We start from the raw sequence: 24109 nt of genomic DNA, 5'->3' as shown, positions 1-24109 counted from the left end.
CTGTGTTTTAGGTACTGCTCAATTAAGACTGACAGTTTTGAAGCAACTATTTATAGTGCTTGACTGCTCTGCTGTTTAGAATGCCAGCAGTGTGGCAGCTTTTTCAGAAGCACATACCTAACCTCTCAGTCTCTCACTTTCAAAGATACCAAGAGAGCCTGTGTTCCACAGGTGGCTTTTGAAAGCTATGTCCAAAGGAGGCTGTTGGTACCCTGTTTGTTCTGTACCACTCTTTCTGTTTATGGTCAATTTTTAGGACCAATTATTTCAGAAAACAAACTGCCCACCCAGAATTGGTAAGTCGGCAAGTAAGTGGTTGTTTGCTGCATGTCCACCGTTTGGAACCTGCAATACCAAAGTGAGGGGAAATGCTGTCTGATTTTATTTTGGTCAGTCCCATTCAGGGATTTGGTGAATGCCTCCCCTTACTTTAGTCCCAGACTTGGAAAACCCAATGGTTTGTTCAGAAAAATTGTAGGGCAAAATAAGGCTGCAAAAACAAAATCTTTGGAAAAAAAAAACCAGCTTCTACAAAACCAAAACAAGTGTTAATTTTTACCTGCAATCTTTCTTTCTGTCTATTTTTCTTTAAGATTATGACTTCAAAAGTTGGTTGTTGGTTTTTTTGTTTTTTTTTTTCCTGGACATAAGTGAAAACCACATTTTCTTTGCAAGGCCTCTTAGGCCTTGAAAATCTCCAAGGCTGGAGCCAGCACAATCCTGCAGGGCCTCTCCCAGTGTCTGGCTGCCCGCAGAGGGGAAAGGTCTCCTTACACACAGTCTGGTCTCTTTTGTTTCATTTTAAGCCACATGTGTCTTGCCTTGGGTCTCTGTGGAAAGCCAGGCTCTGACTCTTTGTAGCATCCCTGCTGTCAGCACTGGGGTGCTCTCCTTGTGCTGAGTGGGTGGTGGTTCTTCAGCCTCTCCTCACAGGGCAGTGCTCTGGTGTCTTGGTTGTCCTCTGCTGAGCTCCTTTTCATCATCATCTTTCCTGTACTGGGGTGGGACCAAAGCTGGGCGTAATGCTCAAGATATTCTCCAGCAAGTTTCAAGTAGAAGGGTGCATTTACCTTAGGAGAAGCTCATGTACAGGTATACTGTGGGGAATCTGACAGAAGATGGAGCAGACAAAACAAGATTGAAGATGGATTCAACTGCAGACTTCTTTCTTGTTTTGTAATTTCATTGTAATTCCTCTCTTCATCAATATTACTTCTTTTTCAGTTCTAGCTGACATTGAAAGCATTGAAGATGATTGATGTGCAGTATTAATGCAAAACAATTTTAGGTTTTCCTTAAGTATTATGGGCTCTTCCCATTATTGGCGTGACAGATGTCTTAACACGCATATATGTAGACAGCAATGAATTAGGACTTCATTTTTAGTTCATTTATATTCTTGTTTGTATTTTGCTCATATTTATTAAGGATGACTTATTTCCCAGGCTGAATATTTAACTTATGCTCTCATTGGTATAGAATCACTTCTGATTTCAAAAGTGGTCCCTTCCTCATGCTAAGTAACCATAAGTTGTTAGCATTTTCATCTTACAAAAAAAAAACAACAAACAGTAGAATGGTGCTGAGGTAATTGTTGGTCTTTTTTACCTTTATTTTCCTGTTTTTATTCTTCCTGGCTTTTTACATCTCTTTTCCTTTAGTCCTGTCTGTTTATTGTCCATACTGTTGTTTCAGCGCAGTTCCTCACCCTCTCCCCCCAGCCCCAGGCCATGAATATAAGCTTTTCCCACAGAAATTCCTAAGTGATAGTGAATTAATACACCTGAAAAAGAGTAAGTTGTGTTTGGTAAACCTAAAATGCTTAAAGAACAGTTGCTGCTTGCAACTGCACAACCTGACTTCTGGTTGAAAGCATGCTACTTAAAATGTACTTTTTACAGCCTAGATTAGTGTCAGAGCCAAGTGCATGTGGAAGGCAAGAATGTGTGTTGGGAGAGAATAGGCCTGAACCTAGTCCTTTTCTTGCCTTTTTTAATTATTACTTTTTTTTCCTGCAAGCATTACTTTGGAGCTGAATTCTTGCTTAGCGCACAGACTGTTGAGAGGAAGTTTTCCATGCTGCAGACTTTAAAACTAAATTTGTATTTCTCTTCCCTTCTTTTCACCCGGTCCCCCTTACAGAGGCTGCAAGTCGTGCCATCGTCCAGTTTCTGGAAATCAATCAAAGTGAAGAAGCAAGTAGAGGTTGGATGTTGCTCACTACAATTAATTTACTAGCTTCATCAGGACAGGTTAGTCTGAAACAGCAATGCTTAATGAAAGTTGGGGGCTTGGAGACGCACAAGAATCACAATAACGATCTGTGAGAACACACTGAATGATGCTCTGGGCTACTTTCTGCTTTCTGTGTTAAGGTCTTTTTTTTTGCTGCGGTGCCACAGAATTTCTGCTTCAGCTGCTGGTGGTTTCAATTGCCTAAAAATCGTTCTTTTGGAACTTGAAGTTAGAATTATTGCAGGCAATTGTTATTGTTCCCCAAAGGCTTCTTGAACATGCTGCTGCTTAGCCTCCATAGAGATTCATGTCACATGCACTGCCTAAATCACTCAGTCTCAATACATGCCCCCCAGTTTATGTAGGATGCATTACTAGAAGGGGAGGCCAAAAGCAATGATGAACAAATGGTATCACAAACATTACTGCTTCTGCCTTTGGTTCCGCTGCTTGCTCACATTAGAGAACCAATCTGTGGTAACATACAGGCTGCTGTGTGGTTTGCCCTTTCTGCTCTAATTTGCCATTAGAACTCAGCATGTTGTCTGCCATACATTTAGTATGTCACCAGCCTCCGCCCAATTTGGCTTTCCTTACCAATAATGCTTTCTTGTTTTCTTTTGCTTTGCTTCCTGTTCCTACTTCTAATTTCTTGCCATCCAAATGCAAGAATTGACTGATTGTGTGCTCATTTGTGCTGTTAAATAGATGGTTAATGAGGGCTTGGCTGAACTGTTGTAATCGACTTGCAAGCTCCTGTTGGCAGAAGCTGTTGGTTTTGGTTTCTGTAGTGCAGGGACTGCTTCTGACTGTGGCTGTTAGGTGCTACTGTAGTGAAAATAAATTAGGATGCTGTTTGTTTTTAAGGTTACTATTTAGGTAGGAGTTTGCAAATAGATGGTCAGTCTGTACTGCCATCTGGACAGCTCGGAAGGGTTAGAAGGAAGAACCAGTGTCTGCGTCAACTGTGTTACAGGAGTGTAACATTTTGAGTATAATAATCTGCTCAGCTGTGGTTTTGCTCTATTTTCTTTCTCCCCAGAAAACCGTGGACTGCATGACTACAATGTCCGTGCCTTCCACACTCGTTAAATGTCTGTATCTGTTTTTTGACCTTCCACATGTGCCTGAGGTAGTTGGAGGAGCACAGAATGAGCTACCTCTCGCAGAGCGCCGAGCGCTACTACAGAAAGTCTTTGTACAGGTAAGAAAGGTAAAATAGGTCATAGATCTTACAGAAAGAGGGGAAATGCTTTTTGAGAATTCTCCAGAAACTGTTCTCACTTGATTCTTTGCAAACTGCAGTCTTAGAGTTTCTGGAAGCACAGATGAGTTTAAAGTCTTGTCCTGTTTGTCCTGTGATTTCTGTCCTCAGCAAGTGTTTCTTCAAAAAAAATTACTGCACCTCTTCCACACAGCTATCTAAAGGGAGCAAAGCATTTGCTGTTGTTCTGCTTTAATCTGATGTTTGGTATCTTTGGCCATTGTTGATTGAAGTAGACACAGTAAAAAATATGAGTATTGTTAATAATCTGTAATTTCACATATCCTGATTTCCTTTTACTTACAGAAGTAAATAATGCATTTGGAAGTAATTTAAATATGAGGGTAAACCACCTTAGCTTGCATTTACTGTTAGAGTTATCCCTCATGTTTTTCCAGATGCTTTTCTCCATTTTTGCCAGGGAGACCAGGGAACCTGTTCCTGCTTTCCAAGTTCCAAATGGAGTTTTTGTGAAGGAATTCCCATATGTTCTCGTGGCTAAACTGTTAGAACAAGCAGACTCAATGGTCATACTGTCAGTTCCCATGTACACATTGGAATGAACTACGTAACCACACACACAAAACTGTAGGAGCCTGTTGGTAATCATCGCCTTCAGTGATATGAAGGCAGTGCTGAGATTTGTAAGTGTAAATTTGTACAGCGTTTTGATGCCTGTGCTACAAAAATAAAGATCAGACTTATTCTCACAATTACTATCTGCCCGGTGACCGTCACTATATTGGAATGTAGCCATTTTCTTTTGGCTTTTTTTGGCTTAGTGCAGCACTTTTTCTTCTGAAGCAGAAATCATGATGTGCTGTGAGCTACCTTTCAGAAGTTGCATTGCTGTATTTCAGTTAGCAGAGTTAAAAAAAACGGTGGAAGTTACACAAATGTTTCCCTAATATGCTACTTCTCTAATCTTTTCTATCCCTCATCAAGGGCCATCAAGTAGCACTCTGAAATGAGTTAGCTGGAGTGGGTGAGGCTTCAGGTAGTCCCCGTGCTCTGCTTTTTGTTTTAATTTCTGTGTCTCCTTGGGGTGCAGGTAGCTTTCCAAAATCTTCCTTATGTTTTCTGGGAAAGAGGCTCAGCTTCCTGCAGAAAACAGAAAGTGAACAACAAATGTCCTTAGAAAATGCACAAAAGAGAACACATAATGTACTGACAGGCTGCACTGCTGCATATTATGTGTGTGCATATATATATATAATCTGCCTTTGCTCAGGGGCATGATTTAGTGGAGGGTTGCTAGTTAGGGTAGTATGGTTAGGTCATGGTTAGACTTGATGATCTTTAAGATCTTTTCCAACCTGAGCAATTCTATGATTCTGCAATTCTGTATTGTCTTGTGTAAGGTAATCTGGTAATTCGGATCCAGGATACAGGCTTTCCAGATAGGAAAGGCTACGGCAACACTACAGCCCTATCAAGCTTCCTGGGCTGTTTTTGTTGATTGAGAAGGTACAGATGTTGCTCTGCCAGCAGCTTTTCAGTGAACTTCCCTGCATTAGGAAGGAACGTAATGATTTGCCTCTCAGAGCCTTTAGACCACTGCAGGGTTCAAACTTGTAAATCAGTGAATGACTGATTATAGAAGGAAGGAACATACTGGTACCTGAAACCAGCATGCTGTTTTACCTGAGAGATTTATTTAAGTTCTGCTGCTGGTGTTTTGCTAATAATCTTCACCTGAATTGAGTCCTGAAGTAGCTACGTGTTAAATAGCCTTGTCTTTGTTTTTCTATTTTAAATTAATAAGCTAAGGGAGAAAAGCACATAGCTTCTTCTAACGTGCACACTACATGGAAGGAAGTTTTAACTTTTCCTAAGTCTAGGCAGAAATGGCAATACCAATAGCAAGATAATAATGCTGGACGTTTACTGACTTCCTGTTTCAGATCTTAGTAAAACTGTGCAGTTTTGTGTCTCCTGCGGAAGAACTGGCTCAAAAGGATGATTTGCAGCTTTTATTCAGTGCAATAACGTCATGGTGCCCTCCCTATAACCTGCCTTGGAGGAAGAGTGCAGGGGAAGTACTGATGACCATATCGCGTCACGGCCTTAGTGTCAATGTAGTGAAATACATTCACGGTAGGTGTCTTTCTCCAGTATTAGTTATTTATTTATCTTTGATTGCTTTACTAATAGTGAAGTAGGCATGAAAACTGTAGATCGAAGAAAACTTGTGGGCTTTTTGTGTGGACCTAGGTCTTGATGTACATGTGACATTCATTCCAGGGTGTTTGTTTTTCAATTCATTTTGTTTCACACAATCTAAAACAAAATAGCAGTGTTTTCCTATTGCTTTGCTGCAGAGCCTCTGATAACCAGGAAGACGGATTCTGTCTCACTGTTGCTACTGTTTGGGTAACTTCAGTAACTGCTTCTATTGAAAAATGCTCGTTGTGCAGATGAATAGGTTTGTCATTTTTGTTGCTAGAATTAATTCTTAAGGGAATTTTGTTGCTTGCTGCCCAGTGTTTGAATTAGCAGCAGCCACGTTGCCTAGGTGCTGCTCTAGCTGGCAACTCAAGTGTAGGGACATCTGAGGAAACTGCAGGAAGAGGAACCAGCTCAGAGTGTTCTGCTGACGCATTTTGAGCTATTAGAAGCCTAGAAAAGCATCTGCCCTGTAGTAAATACTGGTGCATTATGAAAATCAGGGAGAGCTAATTTGGATATGCTGAAAGAATGTTCTTTGTCTGACATTTCGCTTCTGCGGGAAGTACTGGGTCAGACTGATACAGCCACCAGTAATTTGCTGTTTACTCTGTTATCCAGGGCATCAAGGGGCTGTTATACTCTGAACACAGAGAAAACTGGGTAATAGAGAGACACTAGGAAATGCTTGAGGGAGCCTGGTGCAAATCTGGAGCCCCAAGTACTTACTAAGGGTGTGTTGGAACAGCTAGCTTGTATCCAGCCAGCCCTGCCAGTTCCCCAAGCCCAAAAACATTATCCACCTAGCCCAGGGCTCTCCAGTGTTTGCTTGGCTGTCGCCCACACCTCTTACAGGGGCACAGTTTTCAGTTCCTGTGCCACTAGTGTGACAGCCACCAACAGAACGAAGCAGCCAGAACCATTCAGTTTTACCTGCTGGTCTTATTTGAGGGAAATAGTGTCCTGTTTTTGGTATGGAAACTAGTATGCAGGGGGAGATGGTGAGAAATTTTGGAAGCTAAACCTACCAAATACTTTACCCTCAATGCATCTATAAAGGAATTGCTCAGTGTTTGCTTCAGAAGGGCTGCTGCCACACTAGTTAGTGGCTAAGGACTTGTGCGAGCAAAGTGAAATGACAACTGGTGTCAGAGAGGATAGTATGCATAGGGAGAGCCTTGAGAACATATTCCTGAATGAAAATAGTGGTGTGGCATTAATTTGAAGTATGAGTGTTGAGTTATTTAATGTTTGAGATATGAAATTTGGTAAAACGTATTTACGACATGGTATTTAGGGCTTTCAAGGCAGTGGCACCATCTAAGTGCATATTTATTTATTTTTTTCAGTTGAAACACTTGTTTCAGTGAGCCAACATTCTTACCACAAATTATAGTAGTCTGTGGTTACTGTTTCCCCATGCTGTGGCAAGCAAATTTTTACAAGGTGCTGCAAAACCTTTTTAGCAGTTTATGAAAGATGTCACCCTGTCTCTGCATACTTCACAGTAAATGTTAATCTGTTTTTTCTTGCACTAGCAGCATCTTTTCAATTCCAGTGAGAAAATAGTGAGTGGACAGCATGTCTTAGAAGCACAAATTAGACATCAGTTAAATGTTTTCAGATTAGATTTTAAAGCTGATAATTACTTTGCGTGCAATTGTAGCAAGCTTCTGATGGATTTATGATGATACATTAAAGTGAACCTGACTTAAGAGATAATGTGTCAGGAGACTCATCTTATATTAGAGAAAAATTAAGGCTCTTCTTCACACACAAAGAAACATCTGCTTGCTTATTGGGTTTTGATACGAACTTTTGGGAAGTTCTCTAATCTGTCTAGCTAGAAATACTTGCACTTTCCTGTAAATACTGGAAAGTTTGAGTAGGGAGTCACTGAAGAGGAGTATCTTTGAAACCTGAAATCTGAGCACAGATTTGGGAAAGGGTTTTGGAATGTGCCAGTGGAACATGAGAGAGATGTAGAATGAGACAAGCTGTCTGCTTTGCCTCAGGATTCTTTGACCTGCATGTAATGCCAGCCAAGGTATTCCTGACCAGGGGAGCCGTGCAGTGAATGTTCTGTGTTAGTGGTTTTACCTAACACCATAGTATACATATTATAGTTCAGGGCTTTCTATAACTGTTTTTAAGTACCGAATAGGATCTTTTAGAATTATTAAAACAGTTCATATTTTTTCTCGTTTGACTGATTTTTCCCAGGTGAACTTTTCAAATAAAAGTTAGTATTTATCTGCTCAGTCGTCTTCTTCAAGAGGTAAAGATTATCCAAGGGAGGACAGGGCTGGCAGAAAAAGGATAGGAATTGAATCTGAAGCTACTTATTTCTAGGAATTCTGTCAGGCTAAATGTTGCATGATAAAGAGATAATGAAGTAACCATTACCTTTTTGCTATGTTTCACTTAAAAACTGTTTTCATTTCAGTGATTAATGTCAGTAAAATCCTACATTTCTTACAATTCTTTGCAGAAAAAGAATGTTTGTCCACGTGTGTTCAGAACATGCAGCAGTCTGATGACCTTTCTCCCCTTGAAATAGTTGAGATGTTTGCTGGGCTTTCTTGTTTTCTCAAAGATTCCAGTGATGTATCACAAACACTACTGGATGATTTTAGGATATGGCAAGGATACAACTTCCTCTGTGATCTCCTCCTCAGGTATGTAAAAAGAATGCAGACAGATGGCTGTGAGCTCTTTAAAAAAAAAAAAAAAAAAAAGTCCTATGAAAGAATAGTTCAATAGATTTACATGGAAAATAATGGTTGTAAGTTGCTATGAAATGAAGACTGTAGGACCAGAACATCAAGTTACATGCTTCTCTCCTGCTATGAAACTATGTTGTTTAGGTTATTATTCCTTGGTGCTGTTTTGTTTTTTGTTTTTTGTTTTTTACATCTTTTATGATGAAAGAAGCAAGTACTGTACTGTTGGTGCTGATGTTTGCTATTCAAACACAAGCTGCTAATGCAGAAATGGAATCTGTATGTACATGTTATCATGTGTATGGGAGTCAGAGATGGTTGGAACCAGCACTGTAATAGCCATTAATGAGAAAAGTTAATGTTGAAAGCTAACTCTGTTTTTTGTTTTGGATTCTGAGTTGTTAGTTTTTGTACCCAAATATTAGAACTTAATTTTCTATACTGTGCTACATTTTTATGTTTGTCTGTTTGTTTTTTAAAGAATATCAGACTTTATTGTGGCATAAGAAATCCTTAGTGACAGTTAGAATCATGCATAAATTGCCATCTGTGCCGAAATTGCTACAATACATGTTATGTTATTGTTCTTTCAGTATAAATTGTGGTTCTGAGTATGAATTAAATTATTTGAATGAATGCTTTGTTAGATATCAAAAACTTGTTGTTTTCTAGAAACTGTCAGTTGGAGGTTAGGCAGAATTTGAGGAATGTGCTGTCATGAGCAATTTCATTTTCAAGCATAAAAGCGATCTGTACATCGAGTGTTTTAAACTGAGTTTCTCCTGAGCTTGCTCATTTTCTCAGCCAAAGAGTGGAGATTCCCTGGCAGATGTATGAGAAGAGGCAGAGGAGTGTGTGTTTGTGTGTCTGAAAAAGGAGAGCACAGTCACACAGCACACCAGTTTGTCATTTGACACGACAGAGTTAAAGTACAGCAGTGTGTTATCCTTACTTCTTTGTGAACTGTCTCCAGAAAAATTGCTGAAGACCTTGCAAGAAATTCTTGGAAGAAGGTCTTCCAGTATGCAGTACTGTCATGAGGATGACTGTCATGTAGGAGTATGAAATGTGGGCACTGGGAGTCCAGTCACAAAGAAGGAAGGCTTTGGAGCTGATAAGGCGAAATAGTACGTGAAAATATTGACTTAATAAGATATTTCCAGAAGACACTGTCTGTGAAGGACAAAGGGCAGGGTGTATGGAGGATTCTCATAATAGTAATGGATGGGCTAAGTCCTTCTGTAGTGGTGGTGTGAATGAGGTTCAGCCATTGTTCTCACTGCGGAGAAGATGCAGGATGCAGAATGAGTTTATCAGCATGAAGCAAAATACTGCTTACACTGCATAAGCAAATAAGGGATTGTGGTTCCTGTCTTTCTCCTCAGGTCTGTAGAGACTTAGAATGCAATGAAACATTTGATGACTTTCAAGTGCCTTCCCAGCTAGAAGACAATTGCATAGCAATTCAGTTGTTCAGTTGGTTTCCTGCTGATTTATGCAGACAGAGGTGATGTTGGGAGCAAGCTGGCCTGTTGGTACTGCTGGTTCCAACTACCCCTTTGCTGCCTTCCTCTGCCCTGTCACTGCAGCCCCATGGTCTTTAACTGGGCAATTTTCATGGGATTAAGAGAAAGCTGTTTGCTCATGCTGTTTTCCTTAGTTTTGTCCTCTTGAAACAGTAATATGTGAATAACAAGATTTGAATGTGTAAGCAGTTGATTGGAACTGAGAAGAATAATCTGGGTTTTAATGGTTTGTGGTTTTTTTTCTTTGTTTTTTTTTTTTTTTTTTTCTCTGACTGAATTACTATCAGTAAGTGGTGATTAGAATTAGATGTGACATTTTCTACCCTCTAGGATTTCTGAATAAGAGTCTGTAGTTCTAAAAAAGATACTTGACTGTGCACTTCTAGGTATTCTGTTTCTAGTAAGACTATTTCTTTAACACAAATTATCAGCTGTAAATGTGCCACAGTAGATTAAGTGCAGGTTTATTTACAGACAGACAATCTAGGTATTTGCCTATCAGCTTCCTATTCATAAGAGGATTTGTCATGGAATGGTTTGGGTTGGAAGGGACCTTAAAACCCCTCCAGTTACAGTGCCCCTGCTGTGGATTAGTTGCCATCCACCAGCTCCCTTCAAGTACTGGAAAGCCACAGTGAGGTTTCTCCCCAGAGCCTTTTCTTCTCCAGGCTGAACAAGCCCATCTCTATCAAGCTGTCTCTATAGGAGAGGTGCTCCAGCCCTCTGATCATTTTTGTGACCTTCCTCTGGACCCATTTCAACAGCTCTGCATTATTCCTGTAGTGGGGGCCCCAGGCTTGAATACAGTACTCCAGGTGGGACCTCACTAGAGCAGAGCAGAGAGAGAAAATCTGTCTCCTCACCTCTCTTGCCCTGCTGCCCCTCCTCTTTTTTTGCAGGATACAACTGGCCTTCTGGGTAATTTAGAAATAAATGTTAATATCTGTGCAGCTTTCTAGCAGGCTGTTGAGTTCATGGCAAGATTTATGAAGTGAATTTCTAAGTGAAATAAATGTATGCTGTCATAAATCCGTTAATGTTTGACTGACTGAATGGTTAGAAATGTGAATGGAGAACGTGTGAAGTAGCGTACAGGGTGCTTGAGGTTATTCTCTAAGTTAACAGGGAAAAATGAAAGAAGTCATTGATGACGGTGATTTGAGTTGAAATGGACTTGTGCTAACATAGTCTTTTGTCATTTTTGTATCCTTTAGACTAGAACAGGCAAAAGAGGCTGAATCAAAGGATGCTTTGAAGGACTTGGTTAATTTGATTACTTCCTTAACAACATATGGTGTAAATGAACTGAAACCAGCTGGTGTTACCACTGGGGTACCTTTCCTACTACCTGGATTTGCAGTGCCACAGCCTGCAGGCAAAGGTGAGAGTTTTTTCCCTCTTTCACTCTGTTTTAAAATGTAAACAATAAAATGCAGAGAAGCTGTGTACTGTGCAAACTGCTTGCTATTGAGTATAAATTCTTTTACTAAAATTGCTTATTGAAACCCTTGGTTACGTTGTCCTAGAGGTCCTTTTTCTTTGGGTTTAATACTTAAAAGTGAATGTACACTTTTGTGGGTTTTTTTTGTTTGGTTTTTTTTTGGTTTTTTTTTGAGAACTATAGGGCAAGTGAAACATTTGCACGAAGCTCATGACATCTGTTTGGATGTTTTAAGGGATTATCAGTGTGGGAAGATGCACGGATTTACAGTGTTTTAATCTGACCTCACAAAAGTTACAACTTACTGAAGGGTTATGTGCTGCTTTGGTGGTGGTTTGTTTTTGTTTTGTTTTGTTTTAATTGTGGAGATTTGCTTTCTGTTACACTTGCTAAAACTGACAAAAGCTATTTTGTGAGCTGTTGTTTCATTGCCAGTGAGTATTCAGAGTGGTGGGAGTGGTGAAACCTGTTGTGTGCTTGCAGCCATAGTGAATTATGATATGGATCTAAGGCTGAGAAAGTTTGCAGGGGAAATATTTTTATAAAAACAGAATTTTGATTCTACACACTAAAAATACAGTTTGATTTTTGTATGTAAGGAAAGGACTGTGCAGTTTAGCAGGTGACTGTGGAGCTGGCTTGCTTATTGGACTTCTCTCTGGTTTTAGTAACATTAGAGATATTTGCAAAGGTTTGTGATATGATAGGGTGATCTTTATAGCTTGGTATGCTTATGGATTTACTCAGACTATTTCTCTTGTATATCTACTCTCTTTGGACAATCACTTTTCTGGTGTTGAGAAAGTTCATTATTTGTGGAATCTGTTTTCCCTTTGCACTAAACAGGAAAAGATGATATAAGCAGAGTTAAGTTTGTTCATGTTTGGGTAATAACACTGATTTTTTTTGCCTGAGCTAATCAGCATTGATGATATGGTAACATAAGAACCCATCGTCTCTTACATTCTCAAAAAAAAAAAACCCACCTCATATTTCATTTTATGATGTTTGTCATGACATCTGTCTGTTCCTTTTATTTCTCAGTTGTGTTGATGAGTTATCTGTGGAGAACATATTAACACATTGCCTTAACTGCTTTTATTTAAATCTTTTTAGGTTTTGAACTCTGTAGAGATGCTGAAGATTTGGTTTCTTCAGGGGTCCTTGTAACAATCAAAGATAATGCATTAGTCTGCTTGATTGCCTGAAACAACTGTTTATACTCAATTAGAACATAACCAGTTGTGTCTGTCACTGCCTATGTTTCTTTCATGTTTATTGAACTCCATCCACTTTCCAACATTTTTCATTTTAAAGAAAGCATGCAGAACACCTTTCAGAAATGAATGAATGTGACTTGCAATTTACTGTGAATATTCTTCCAGTAAGTGAAACTTGCACGTAACTTTTCAAGGAAGTTTCTTGTTCCTTTCTGGAGGAATACAGCAGGGAAAGTAGTAAGGTTAGACACTGAGATAATTTAATTTTCTTCTAAATTGGACAGCTGAGTTTGTAAAAGATGGAGACAGTAGTATTCCATAGAGCATACACTAGAAATCGAGATTCTTCTTCTTCAAAAGGTTTGGAAATCATGTTAATGGTTTACTTTTAGCTTGTTTGAAGGTAAGGTTTTATTGTTAGATTATCCCAATTTTCTTTTATACTTGTATTTTTTTTCCAAAGGATATTTATCATGAGGTGGTTCTTACACAGTGGGATTGGACCACTATGAGTTGTACCATCCTTATGAAAGTTACTACATTGAGCTTTGAGGCGACTTTCTAGTAGGGTAATATTTACACTGTCCATGGAAAGTTATTGATGCCACAGGAACGCATGTAAGCGAAGTGGTCTTTGGCTAAATGTATGAGATCTGATTGAAATTTATGGCACTTAAAAGAAGTTTGGTGTAGCTTTTAGAGATGGAAAGTCTCTGTGGCAGTAGTACTAGCACAAATTCTTCCATTTTTAATTGAATTCCATTTTAATTTCCTGATTCCTATTGATAATAATGGACCTTGCCAAAGCTTTCTTATTCACAGGCTGATTCCCAAAAGCCACCCCAGTGCCATCATCTGATACTGATATGACTATTGGTGTAAAATTCTAATGCAGAACTGAGCAAGAGCATGCTCTCTGTTGAAGTCTTCTGCAGCCCTCTGGAGTTTCTCTGTACTTAGCTCTCTTTTATGACACAGAATTTCAAAGAGTGAACAGAATGTGATAACTCAGAGGCCACGCGTGCTGTTCAGCTTTGAACTCAACTGATTATGCTTTGTCATTGCTTATTGGTCTGTTAAGTGAAGGTGATCAGGTGCATGTTCTTCTGAACTTAGCCAACCCAAAACTTGTGAAGGATGTAGTGGTCTTCTGTATTACAGAATGCAGAACATTTTACTGCTTCCGTAATGTGTTTTCTTGCACACCAGATAGATGATACGCAGGCTTTATTTTTTTTCTCTAGAACTGCATCTCCTTGCAAATTTTAAATATAGGTCACCTTACTTCCCTATTTGGAAGAAACTGTCATTCATTTAGCTGCATGTGTAAACACTTGCTTTCAAAGACAAAGACGTCATCTGAAAGAGTAGTAAATCATAGGATTTGCAATATAATCGGTATGCAAAGGCTTCTTCGAAGAGCCCATTTTAATTAAAAAAGTAACATGACTTATTAGAATGCATGGAATGTTATTAGTAAGTATGCTCATTGAGGCAATCAAGAACTTTCACTTTTTTCTTCCTATCCCACTTTGTTTTCTAATTTAGGTCACAGCGTGAGGAACATTCAAGCGTTTTCCGTCCTTCAGAATGCATTTTTGAAAGCAAAAACTAGCTATCTAGCACAAATTATCCTTGATGCCATCACAAATATTTATATGGCGGACAATGCCAATTACTTCGTTTTGGAATCGCAGCACACGTTGTCTCAGTTTGCAGAGAAAATTTCTAAACTTCCAGAAGTGCAGACCAAATACTTTGAGATGCTGGAATTTGTTGTCTTCAGCTTGAATTACATACCCTGTAAAGAACTGATCAGTGTGAGCATCCTTTTAAAATCCAGCACTTCTTATCACTGTAGCATCATTGCCATGAAGACGCTCCTGAAATTCACCCGTCACGACTACATCTTTAAGGATGTCTTCAGGGAGGTGGGGCTTTTGGAGGTGATGGTAAATCTTCTTCATAAATATGCAGCCCTTCTGAAAGATCCCACTCAGGCTTTGAATGATCAAGGTAGCGTGTGGTCTTCCATTTTACTAATGCATGTATTTTTGGCTGGGAATGCTGGAGGATAATGGATATGAGGAAAACAAAGAAAGATGGAATGCGTATCTTAAGGGCAGAGTTCTGGCAGGTATTTCTGTGTCATCCCATAAACACACTGGGGTTCCCTCTCCCTTTCTGTCCTTCACAAGGCAATCTCAGAATATCAAAGTAATTTACTTTTTCAAAGACTTTCAGTGTATTGTTTTTAATGTTAAAGTTTCTGTACATCAAAAGAAAGAGTGAAGAAACAATGCGTAGCCTGCCCATTTCTCCCCTGCTTCACCCTAGTTCTCTTGACTGGCCCCCTAGGAGTGCTAATAAAACTCTTCATGGCGTTATGTATTTAAGTTTACTGACTTCTTTTTAAAAGACATTAGGCCTATATTCTAATAAGAATATTACTAGAAGAAATTATATCTGTTTTCATGTCCAAAATTGGAAATCTCAGAGTTAAGCCGCTAATTGCTTGGCAAGTACAAACCATATTTGCATGCTTCTTAATATATTTTTTACTCAAACAGCAACAGAGTTAGCATGTGTCTGTAGCACTTCTATATATAATTGTTGACTGATTTACCTGGGTTTATAGTATGAAGCTTTGCTGGTGAATCAGTTGATTATATGTAAAAACCTACATTGCCAGAAACTTATGTTGGAAAGTAATTTCTCAAGTGCTTCTCTATAAATGAATGAAGATGACATCTGATTGGAGAGCTGCCTTTTGGATGTTGCCCTCACGTTCCACCTTGCAGCTTATTAATCATTCTTTTTTTCTGGAGTGTTATGCTGTGCTTAAAATACCACGTGCAGTGTAGGTTCATCTGTTACACCTGTCGAATCATCAACACGTTTGTTTTATTTAGGTAGATGTAGTTTTGTGCTTTTGTGTGGAATTTCTCTTTGTGAGTATTCAGAGAACAAAGCAGATCCTGTTGGTCTTCATCAATGATGTGGCATTGTTACTTGAAGAAACAATATTTGGAGATAGGAAACAACACATACAGCTGCGTTGTCAGGAACTGAGCTCACAGAGCTCAAAAGCTTCTGTTAAAATTCTTGGTTTTATAAATGGCATTTTCACACATTTCATAATTAAGCTTTCCTGTGGATGCTCGTGCAGAATAAATCTTACTTGCTTTGAAATTTGCTTTGAAAACAAACTAATGTTTGTTTTCTCTGGGGAGATAAAGAAATGGAAAGCGCTGCTGGAAAAAATCAAGAAGCATCTTAGCAAAGAGTGATGTTTTAAAAATTTTATTTTATTTTTATTTTTTTAAAATGTCTCTACTTCTGCAATTCTTTTTAGGGGATTCAAGAAACAGTTCACTTGAGGACCAAAAGCAGTTGGCTTTGTTGGTTATGGAGACCCTGACGGTTCTACTACAAGGCTCAAACACAAATGCAGGTAAATAGAAAGACCATTGGCGAAGCACTTTAAAAACAAAGCAGTTATAAAAATGCAATTGAGATATTTGCCTAAAGACAAAGTAGTCCTGATTTTCTATCTTCAGGCAGTTAAACACAGTGAAATATCCTTTTTCTTTCTTGCTAAGTTTTCTTCCATAAGAGAAAATCAGTAGCATGACCTGGAGTACATAAAATAAAGGAATTTAGTTTTGGTTTTTTTGGTTTGTTTTTAGTTGATATGCTTGGCAATTTTTTGCTTAAAAAGAACCACAGGCATCCATTTCTCCTCAAACATTACTGCAGTCATCTGTAGTAGGGCTTGTAGCACTGGTTTCCTTACAACAAATGTAAGCACATAATTGCACACTTAATTTTGACAATGTTGTGCCTACTGAAATTTGATTCAGAACTGTGTGCCATCTGTAGTGTAAGATGTTTCCTTTTTTTGAAGGTATATTCCTAATCAGTACCTACAAGTAGGCCTAAGTTACAAGTATCTATTTTTCTGAATGAAGCAGATGATGCTGTACGTTATTTCTTTATCTTACGAAGAGCAACATCAAAAAAGAAGATGTTTCTTCACATTAGTACAAATTGTCTCTGAGAACTTACAATAAAGCAACTGAAAAAGACAGCCTTTTGCTTTGCTTTATGAGAGGAAGAAGATGAGGGGAGGACACCACCTAGAGAAACAAAGTTTCTGGCCACAGAGGCCTTTTTCTCCCATTTCTTCTTTATTTTTCTCTATTCTGACTGCTGCTTACTCCCTTCTGGTTTGGTTCCTGTTTTCAGTTCAATGTGAGAGGTTAGAATCTGTGACAAATGTCTAAGAATGGAATCCTACAACTGTCCAGCTCAACTGGCTGCTCATTGTTTAAGCATAGCTCCTGGCCTAATGGCAGAAAGCTTTTAACTTCTTTATTTTCTGTTGTTGATTAAGCAAAATGTTTTCTCTAAATACAATTCAATGTTCAATAACTTTTGGACAAATTGGAGTACTTTGCTGAACAAACTTCTGTTTAAAAAAAAAAAAAAAGTTTGCTGTTTTAAAATTTTTCTTCTGCAGTGGTCTTCCTTAAATAGATGAGTTCATTCATATTTCTGTGTAGTTTTTCTCCATAAAAGCAAATCTGAAAGCAGTATAATTGGCCCTAAAAGAGAATTGAAATGTGTTTATCTGTTTCAGGGATAAGGTGATATTTACAAAAGTGAGTTGCTTCTAAATGAAATATAATTGAAAAAAGGTAGAGGGAGTCGACAGGGAATGAGTCTGACTGTGGAGTACATCTTCAAGTTTATGCCTTTCACATTTTGCAAGATTATACTACCTCGAGCTTTCTAAAACAATTTTGTCCTTTTGCCTTTGGCAATTAATGTACTTTCTATCTGCCCCTCTGCTTTATTTCTTAGATTCAACAAGGTGGTCATGGAAAACAGAGTGGCTTGCTGAAAAAATGTCCATTAGGTTGATGGCTGTCTCTTTATTAACTCAAGGGAATAGTGGACCAAAAAAGTGTTCTTAAGTGCATCAGAGCTGGTTAAAGTGATAGCTTTCTGCTGTAATCCACAGATGGGAGAAATTTTAAGGGATTGACAAGAGCCATCATACGGATGAGTCTACTGCCACTAGGTATAAGGTCACCGGAGGATTCTGCAGCTCTAGTTAGGAGTTTAGGGCTTTCCTCCAGGTTAAGGAAGATATACTGGGGAGAAGTGTTCTCTTTTAAGAAAAAGCAAGGGAAAATTGACTGTATCTCTTCTCCTTTCCTACAGAATAGTGGAGAAGGTACTTGTTCTCATCTGAAACCCATGCTCTTTTCCGGCAATAAAATGAAAAAACAAGTTCATGTGCTTATGTACTAATAGCATGCAAAAACATATCACAACTTGGAAAACTGATTTCTTTATATCACTTGCAAGTTCTGCTAGAGGCTGAATCAGAACATAGAGGTTGTTATTTGTGACCTACAGGAAAAAAAGAAGTTTCATTTGTTTTTTGCTTCGCTTTTTAATGTTTTTCCTGTTTTATGGGAGTGTACTCATTCGTACTCATTCAAAAGAGCTTTTGACTAATGCAATTCTGGTAGATAGTGTTTCTTTGCCTCGTGGGTAAAAATGCTTTAATATGTTAATTCTGTGTTGTCATTCAAATCCTTCAGAGGAGTTTAAATCTTGCCTGAGTAGGGCAAAAATGTCTGTTATCAGTGAAAGCAAGTGGAAGACAACTTCTGTTCCTACTGGAGGCCAAGAACTGGGTGCCAACATGTCTCATTTCACTAGCAGCAAGGAATTATAGCACTGCTGATTCTGAAAGACTATAACTGAAGTTATAGTTGGGATTAACAGCTGAGATTCAGGGTAGAGAAGTAACTGCATCTTAGTGCACTCTGGAGGAAAGAAAGATACTAATTAGATATTTTCTGAATGAGTTATCAAAATTGAACAAACGTAGTGGTACTTCAGAAACGGTATGAGGTTATATAGTCTGGCTCTGTGTGCTGAACCTATGTATAGATCATTCTGAGTGGATGTCCTGTGTAGCTACTGAAAAGCACCAGGTTTCTGTATAGCTTTCCTCCCTTTATGGTCTTAATAACTTACTTCTGTTTTTCCTCATATACAGTGCGTTCTCTGCTGTGAGTTAAGCTAAAGTCTTCTTGTCATCTGTCCCATTGCCGGCACTCTTGGAAGTCAACAGCAGATAGCTATTATTTTTAAAACAACTATGTGTATGCTGGATGACTTCTATCTTTGCCTCGTGTCTTAGGTGCATCGTTGCTAGTGCATCATTGTTAGGGTCCTATGGCATTAATTTGCATTTTTTTTCCCCATGTGCTATTTAAACATAGTTGCCTCATGGTAAATTTCTAATCCCCTGAAACCTCCACTGTTGTCTATGCCATTTCACTGCTATGCTGCTTTTTTTTTTTTTAACAGCTGGCTCTTGAATTTTGTCCACAACACTGGATTTTTACATCTGCCAACTCAACTTTATCCACATACTTACTAAATATGCTCATTCTTATATTAGTAAAGGCATTATTCACAACACTTAAGCTGGGTGGCGTGTCCTTTGTCAAGTCAGAAGGGCACAGTCGAGAAGACATTACTCTGAATTGATATTTCAATTAGTTCTGTATTTATCTATTGTTGCAGAGATGAATCTTGGCGAAAGAAAGCTTGTGTATTACCTCGCAGTTCTTGTGGAGAGAGCAGATCCATGCTCATAGCTGGCTGCTCTTCTTCAGCAGCTCAGTTATGTTTTTGTCAATGAAACAAATTACTCCAGAGTAATAAATGCAGTTCTTAATGAAAACATCTGATAGTCTTCATTAAAGGTGCAGCTTTTGTTACATCTTTTAGTTTAGTAGACTCTTTCACCTGTATCACAAGAAGAATAACATTTGTTGAAGTAGCTGAATTATTGAGGAGGCTTTTAGAACTGCCTCCTTATATTCAACACCTTTGATGGAAACATTTGAAGAGGAGTTCTGTTTTGTTTGTTGTGAGAGGCAAATACTAGTACAAGTCATTAAGCATCTATGCACCTAAAACCCTGTCATCCAGTGTTCAGAAGTGAATCAAAATGTCTTTGGTGTTTCCTTTGTTGTTATTTGTTACTGATTATATATTATTTTTCTTTATTACCCGTGCTGCTACCCTTACAACCTTCCCATCCCTCCTCCCAATCTGCATAGGTATTTTCAGAGAGTTTGGTGGTGCAAGATGTGTGCACAACATTGTGAAGTATCCACAGTGCCGACAGCATGCTCTGATGATCATCCAGCAGTTGGTGTTGTCACCTAGTGGGGAAGATGACATGGGCACTTTGCTGGGACTAATGCACTCTGCTCCACCTACAGAACTGCAGCTGAAAACAGACATCTTAAGGGTAAATGAAGTACTGCTTAGGTCTCCCTCTTAAGACGTTCATCTATAGGTTTCTTTTTTTTTTTTTTTTTTTAAGAATACTCTGAATAAGGGATTTCATGTACATTGTCCATATACAGGAGCTGAAATTAGTCTATTTGATGCTTTTTTTTCTTTTTTTTCTGTCCATCCACGACAGGTTTCAGAATCACAGAGATGAAAACTAGTGAGTGATTTTGCTTTTAGTACCATCAGCCTTAGGGATGAGATTATACAGCTATGATAACCTTCCCTGCAGGGTATTATTCAGGTAAATGTTTTGGGAGTACATAGGGAAAAAATCAAGCGTGTAACACACAAGTGTATTTCCAGCACTGGCTTGTGTTGTCTTGGGGCACACTTGCTTTAATATAACACAGTATGTTAGTTCTAAAAGTTGAATGTGTCACTGTAAATGTAAATGGTAGTGTCCACAGAATAGAAGTCTATATAAGGGGAACAAAAACAACAAACAAACCCAAACAAAAAAAAAAAAAGCAAAAAAAAAAACCCCCAACAAAAATTGCTTCCTTAAGCAAAACTAGAAATATTGCAAAAGAAGCCTGGCAGTGGAGGAAGAAGACTGTTAACTGTTATTTCTTGCAAGCTTTTTGGCTGCTAATCTAAACCCACAATTTCTGTTCAGAATAGCTAATATTTTGAAAATAGACATAATACTGTTATGTTAGGCTAGAAAAGCTAGGCAAGTAGTATTGGGTAAACATGAGTGTTACTCGAGAGAATTGGCAGACATTTAGGTTCATCCTTGTTAGAAGGATCCGTAGTATTCCTCTGACAGATGAGCAGCCATATGTTATTCTAAAAGAGAAAGAGGAAAGCTAATAACAAAATGATTCATTTAGCGTATTTTGTCTGTCAGCGTCTTCTAGTTTTAAGTGTATCTAATTCATGACACTCAAAGGCAGAGAGAAGTTACCACAGTAGGTAGTACTATGGTAAGTCAAGGTTCTTGTCCTCTTTGTTTGACCTCTTGTATTTGCCTCCATTGGCGCTGTTTTGGTGGTGGAATTGACAGTCGAGATTGTTGCAGTGTACGTCCCGTAAATTTGATCCAGGTTTGGCAGGAAATGAGATATTGCCCTTGGAAGAGTAAAACACTCTGTTTCACTGTCCATTCTCGGAGTGCATCAAAACAGTGTGATTATGAAGAAATGAGTACTCAGTGATGGAAGATTTACTTTATTTTTGTGCTCTATTTTTTTCTGGAACAGTGACAGTTTTCTGCTGCCTGTGACACTAGATATGGAGATTTTTTTTTTCCCCCTCTATTTTGTTTATTCACAAGTGGGTCAAAGTTCCTGTGACAGCTGCTTTTTTTAGGTAGTGTGGGAGTTGCATCATCACTGAGTCCCCAATTTCACAGAAGTTTGGATGTTATTCTGTGATATTGAGATCCCCATTGTTTCCACTGTTTGTGCTGTATATTTGTATTTCTTTTGATCAGTAATATTTTCTGCATAATTGTTTCTCTCTTAGGTTTGTTTTGGGGCAATTTTTTTAAAGCCATGTTTCATTCAGCTCAAATATTTATGGGTTTCTATGGGAAAGATTAAATCTAATACTTTTCTTACTATTTACTTACTATTGCTATTCAGTTTTGAATGCTGGCAGTGCTTTGTCCAGAAGCTTATGCACTGTGTATTACTGCAGCCTGTATTAATGTGCTTTGAGATTTTAAGTATTTTGATTTCTCATAGGTACCTACAGTTGTTTGCCTGTTCTTTTTCCAAATTGTCTGTGAAGTATGATGGCAGAGTAGTTTCTTCTCTAGCAGCTCTATTCTCTGCCTTATCACTAAGAGAATTATGTCATAATTTAGGGCTCCGTTCTAGACTCGATCAAACCTTTTCTCTTGGCCACTTCATTCCTCAGCGTATAATTTCTAAGTTAGGGATGATGCTTTATTTCCTTCCCTTTGTCTTTTTATTTTGTAAGTTCTTAAGGATGTGGACTTTTAAAATACAGAGGTCTTTGGAGACTTGATGTGTTACCCAGTTCTGACAAAAGACAATAGTTTTGCTTGCATATCAAACAGAAATGCTCCTATTTATTTTTTTTTCCAAGGAATCAGTAATGCTGTTCTATTTTCTTCTTCATTTTGATTGTTTGTTTTGTCGGTAGGCCCTCCTGTCAGTGCTGAGAGAAAGCCATCGTACCAGAACTGTTTTTAGAAAAGTTGGTGGATTTGTGTATGTCACATCTTTGCTCGTTGCTATGGAAAGATCTTTGTGCTCACCACCGAAGAATGGCTGGGAGAAAGTAAACCAGAATCAAGTGTTTGAACTGCTTCACACGGTGTTCTGCACACTGACTGCGGCAATGCGCTATGAGCCAGCCAACTCTCATTTCTTCAAAACAGAGATCCAGTATGAAAAACTGGCAGATGCTGTTCGATTGCTTGGCTGCTTCTCAGACTCAAGAAAAATAAGTCCATTGAATGTCTTTCCTTCAAATACACAATTATTTCAAAGACTGTTGGAGGATGACCTAATCGCTCTGGATTCCGTGTCACCTACGCTAAGACATTGCAGCAAACTTTTTATATACCTCTACAAGGTAGCAACAGATTCTTTTGACAGGTATGAACTCTGTTCTTTTTTCCCTGGTGTTTCCCAAAGTAATTTCAAATGTACTCATGGCAAGCTTTTGTATATCTGTTTAAATCTATTTCTTTGTTTCTTCATTTATTGAGAGAAGTGGTTACGGTTGGACTAGATGATCTTATAGGTCATTTCCAACTTTGTGATTCTGTGTGAAGTAAGATGTCTCTGACTCACCAAATATTGACATAGCTTACTGGTATCGTCAGGTGCATGAGACACTCCCTCTGATGTTGAACATTCTTGTCACAGCAGTAATTAAAACTGAGATATTGCTAGTGATTGTATTGATGAGTTTAAGCAGCTTGCTGGTAGGTAGACAGACCTCCTGATTGCTTTATCTTACGGAATGACCAGAACTTTATGCATTTATTAAGTCAAATGAGAAATTGGCTTTTCAGTGTTACACCTTAACTTCTTTCCATGGAAACATGGGATTTTAAAATAAGTCAGTGGAGAATATGACAAATTTATTTTGTTTTAGACAGATAGGCATGTCCTTCAAGTTCTGTCTAACCTGTCAGTAATAGTAATTATCTGGACGACATCAGAGTTAAACAGGTAGAATTTAAATGACAACTGATGAGAGGATTGAAAAATAACGTGTCTTTTGAGATTGTTTGATGACAGTAAAGCATATTAAAATACGTATTTAAGATTTGCTTTATCTGAAGGTAGTTCTCATGTGTCATTCAAGGTCCAAGAACATCAGATAAAGCGGAGGGTCTGTATAAATGGGTCTTGAAGCTTGTGTACCCCAGGTACTTAATGCATATAGCCCTGTTATTCAAAGATGGGCCATCTGATTTACAGACAAAGTAAGAGTCTGGTTTTTCCAAGTGTTACAGGTGTGATCTTATGTGTCGAGATATTATTAGAGTTGGAGGTTGGTCAGGTTCTTGAAGTAGGTGACTGGTGAAGCACCGGACTTCAAGGTTTGTGAAAGATTTTCCTCCAAAGCAGCAAATAATCTCTTCTGGGTTTTTAAAACAGCAAACAAACAGATACCTCACGAACCAAGTACAGAAATTAATTTCTTAATCTCATTTTAAAAGATTATTAAAATATCCTGGTTGTGAGAGCAAAATGTGTGTTAAGAAAGTGCTGCGCATGCTGTAGAAAGTTACAGCACTAACTAGTGATGAGGAATCAGTGGGGTAAGTAAATTCCTTAATGCTGCAGCATGAGCTACCTCAAGTTTCTTTTTTCGTTATCATTTTCAGTGATAGCTTTTTCCGTTCCTGAATTTTCTGATCATCAGTCCTTGTGAAGTTTATGTTGATTTTGTCTTAACCACATTGATCACATTTAACTTACTTACTTTTCCTTCTCAATTTCTGCTGTCTAATATTGAAAGATGCTCTGTTTTGCCAGTGTGATCATACTGATAAACTCTGTCAAGTAATGAATGAGTACTGCAGAGCCGTGCCGTAAGACAGGGCCGTGCTGTGCACATCCACACGTTTACCTGATGAGTGCCACTCAGCAGCGTTCTTTGTCATCTGTGTTCTGAAGAATGAGTCCAAGTAAAGACTTCACTGGTGATGG

General features: G+C 38.4%; 1 protein-coding gene across 6 annotated transcripts in view; it reads left to right on the top strand.

The window, feature by feature from the left end:
- WDFY3 (WD repeat and FYVE domain containing 3) overlaps positions 1–24109 on the top strand; it is a 111341-nt gene that overhangs the window by 15124 nt on the left and 72108 nt on the right. For all 6 annotated transcript variants that reach the window (XM_042811730.1, XM_042811726.1, XM_042811728.1 and 3 more), the window contains exons 4-12: positions 2143–2252; positions 3278–3439; positions 5404–5596; positions 8157–8343; positions 11129–11295; positions 14124–14591; positions 15931–16029; positions 19730–19923; positions 22083–22540. In XM_042811730.1, the coding sequence (XP_042667664.1) occupies positions 2143–2252; positions 3278–3439; positions 5404–5596; positions 8157–8343; positions 11129–11295; positions 14124–14591; positions 15931–16029; positions 19730–19923; positions 22083–22540 (2038 nt within the window). The remainder of the gene's footprint in view (positions 1–2142; positions 2253–3277; positions 3440–5403; positions 5597–8156; positions 8344–11128; positions 11296–14123; positions 14592–15930; positions 16030–19729; positions 19924–22082; positions 22541–24109) is intronic.

Source organism: Centrocercus urophasianus, unplaced genomic scaffold (assembly GCF_019232065.1).
Source record: "Centrocercus urophasianus isolate 14NV4802_14NV808 unplaced genomic scaffold, USGS_Curo_1.0 seq_13, whole genome shotgun sequence".
NCBI classification, from domain to species: Eukaryota; Metazoa; Chordata; class Aves; order Galliformes; family Phasianidae; genus Centrocercus; species Centrocercus urophasianus.
This window is presented reverse-complemented; position numbering and strand designations above follow the sequence as displayed.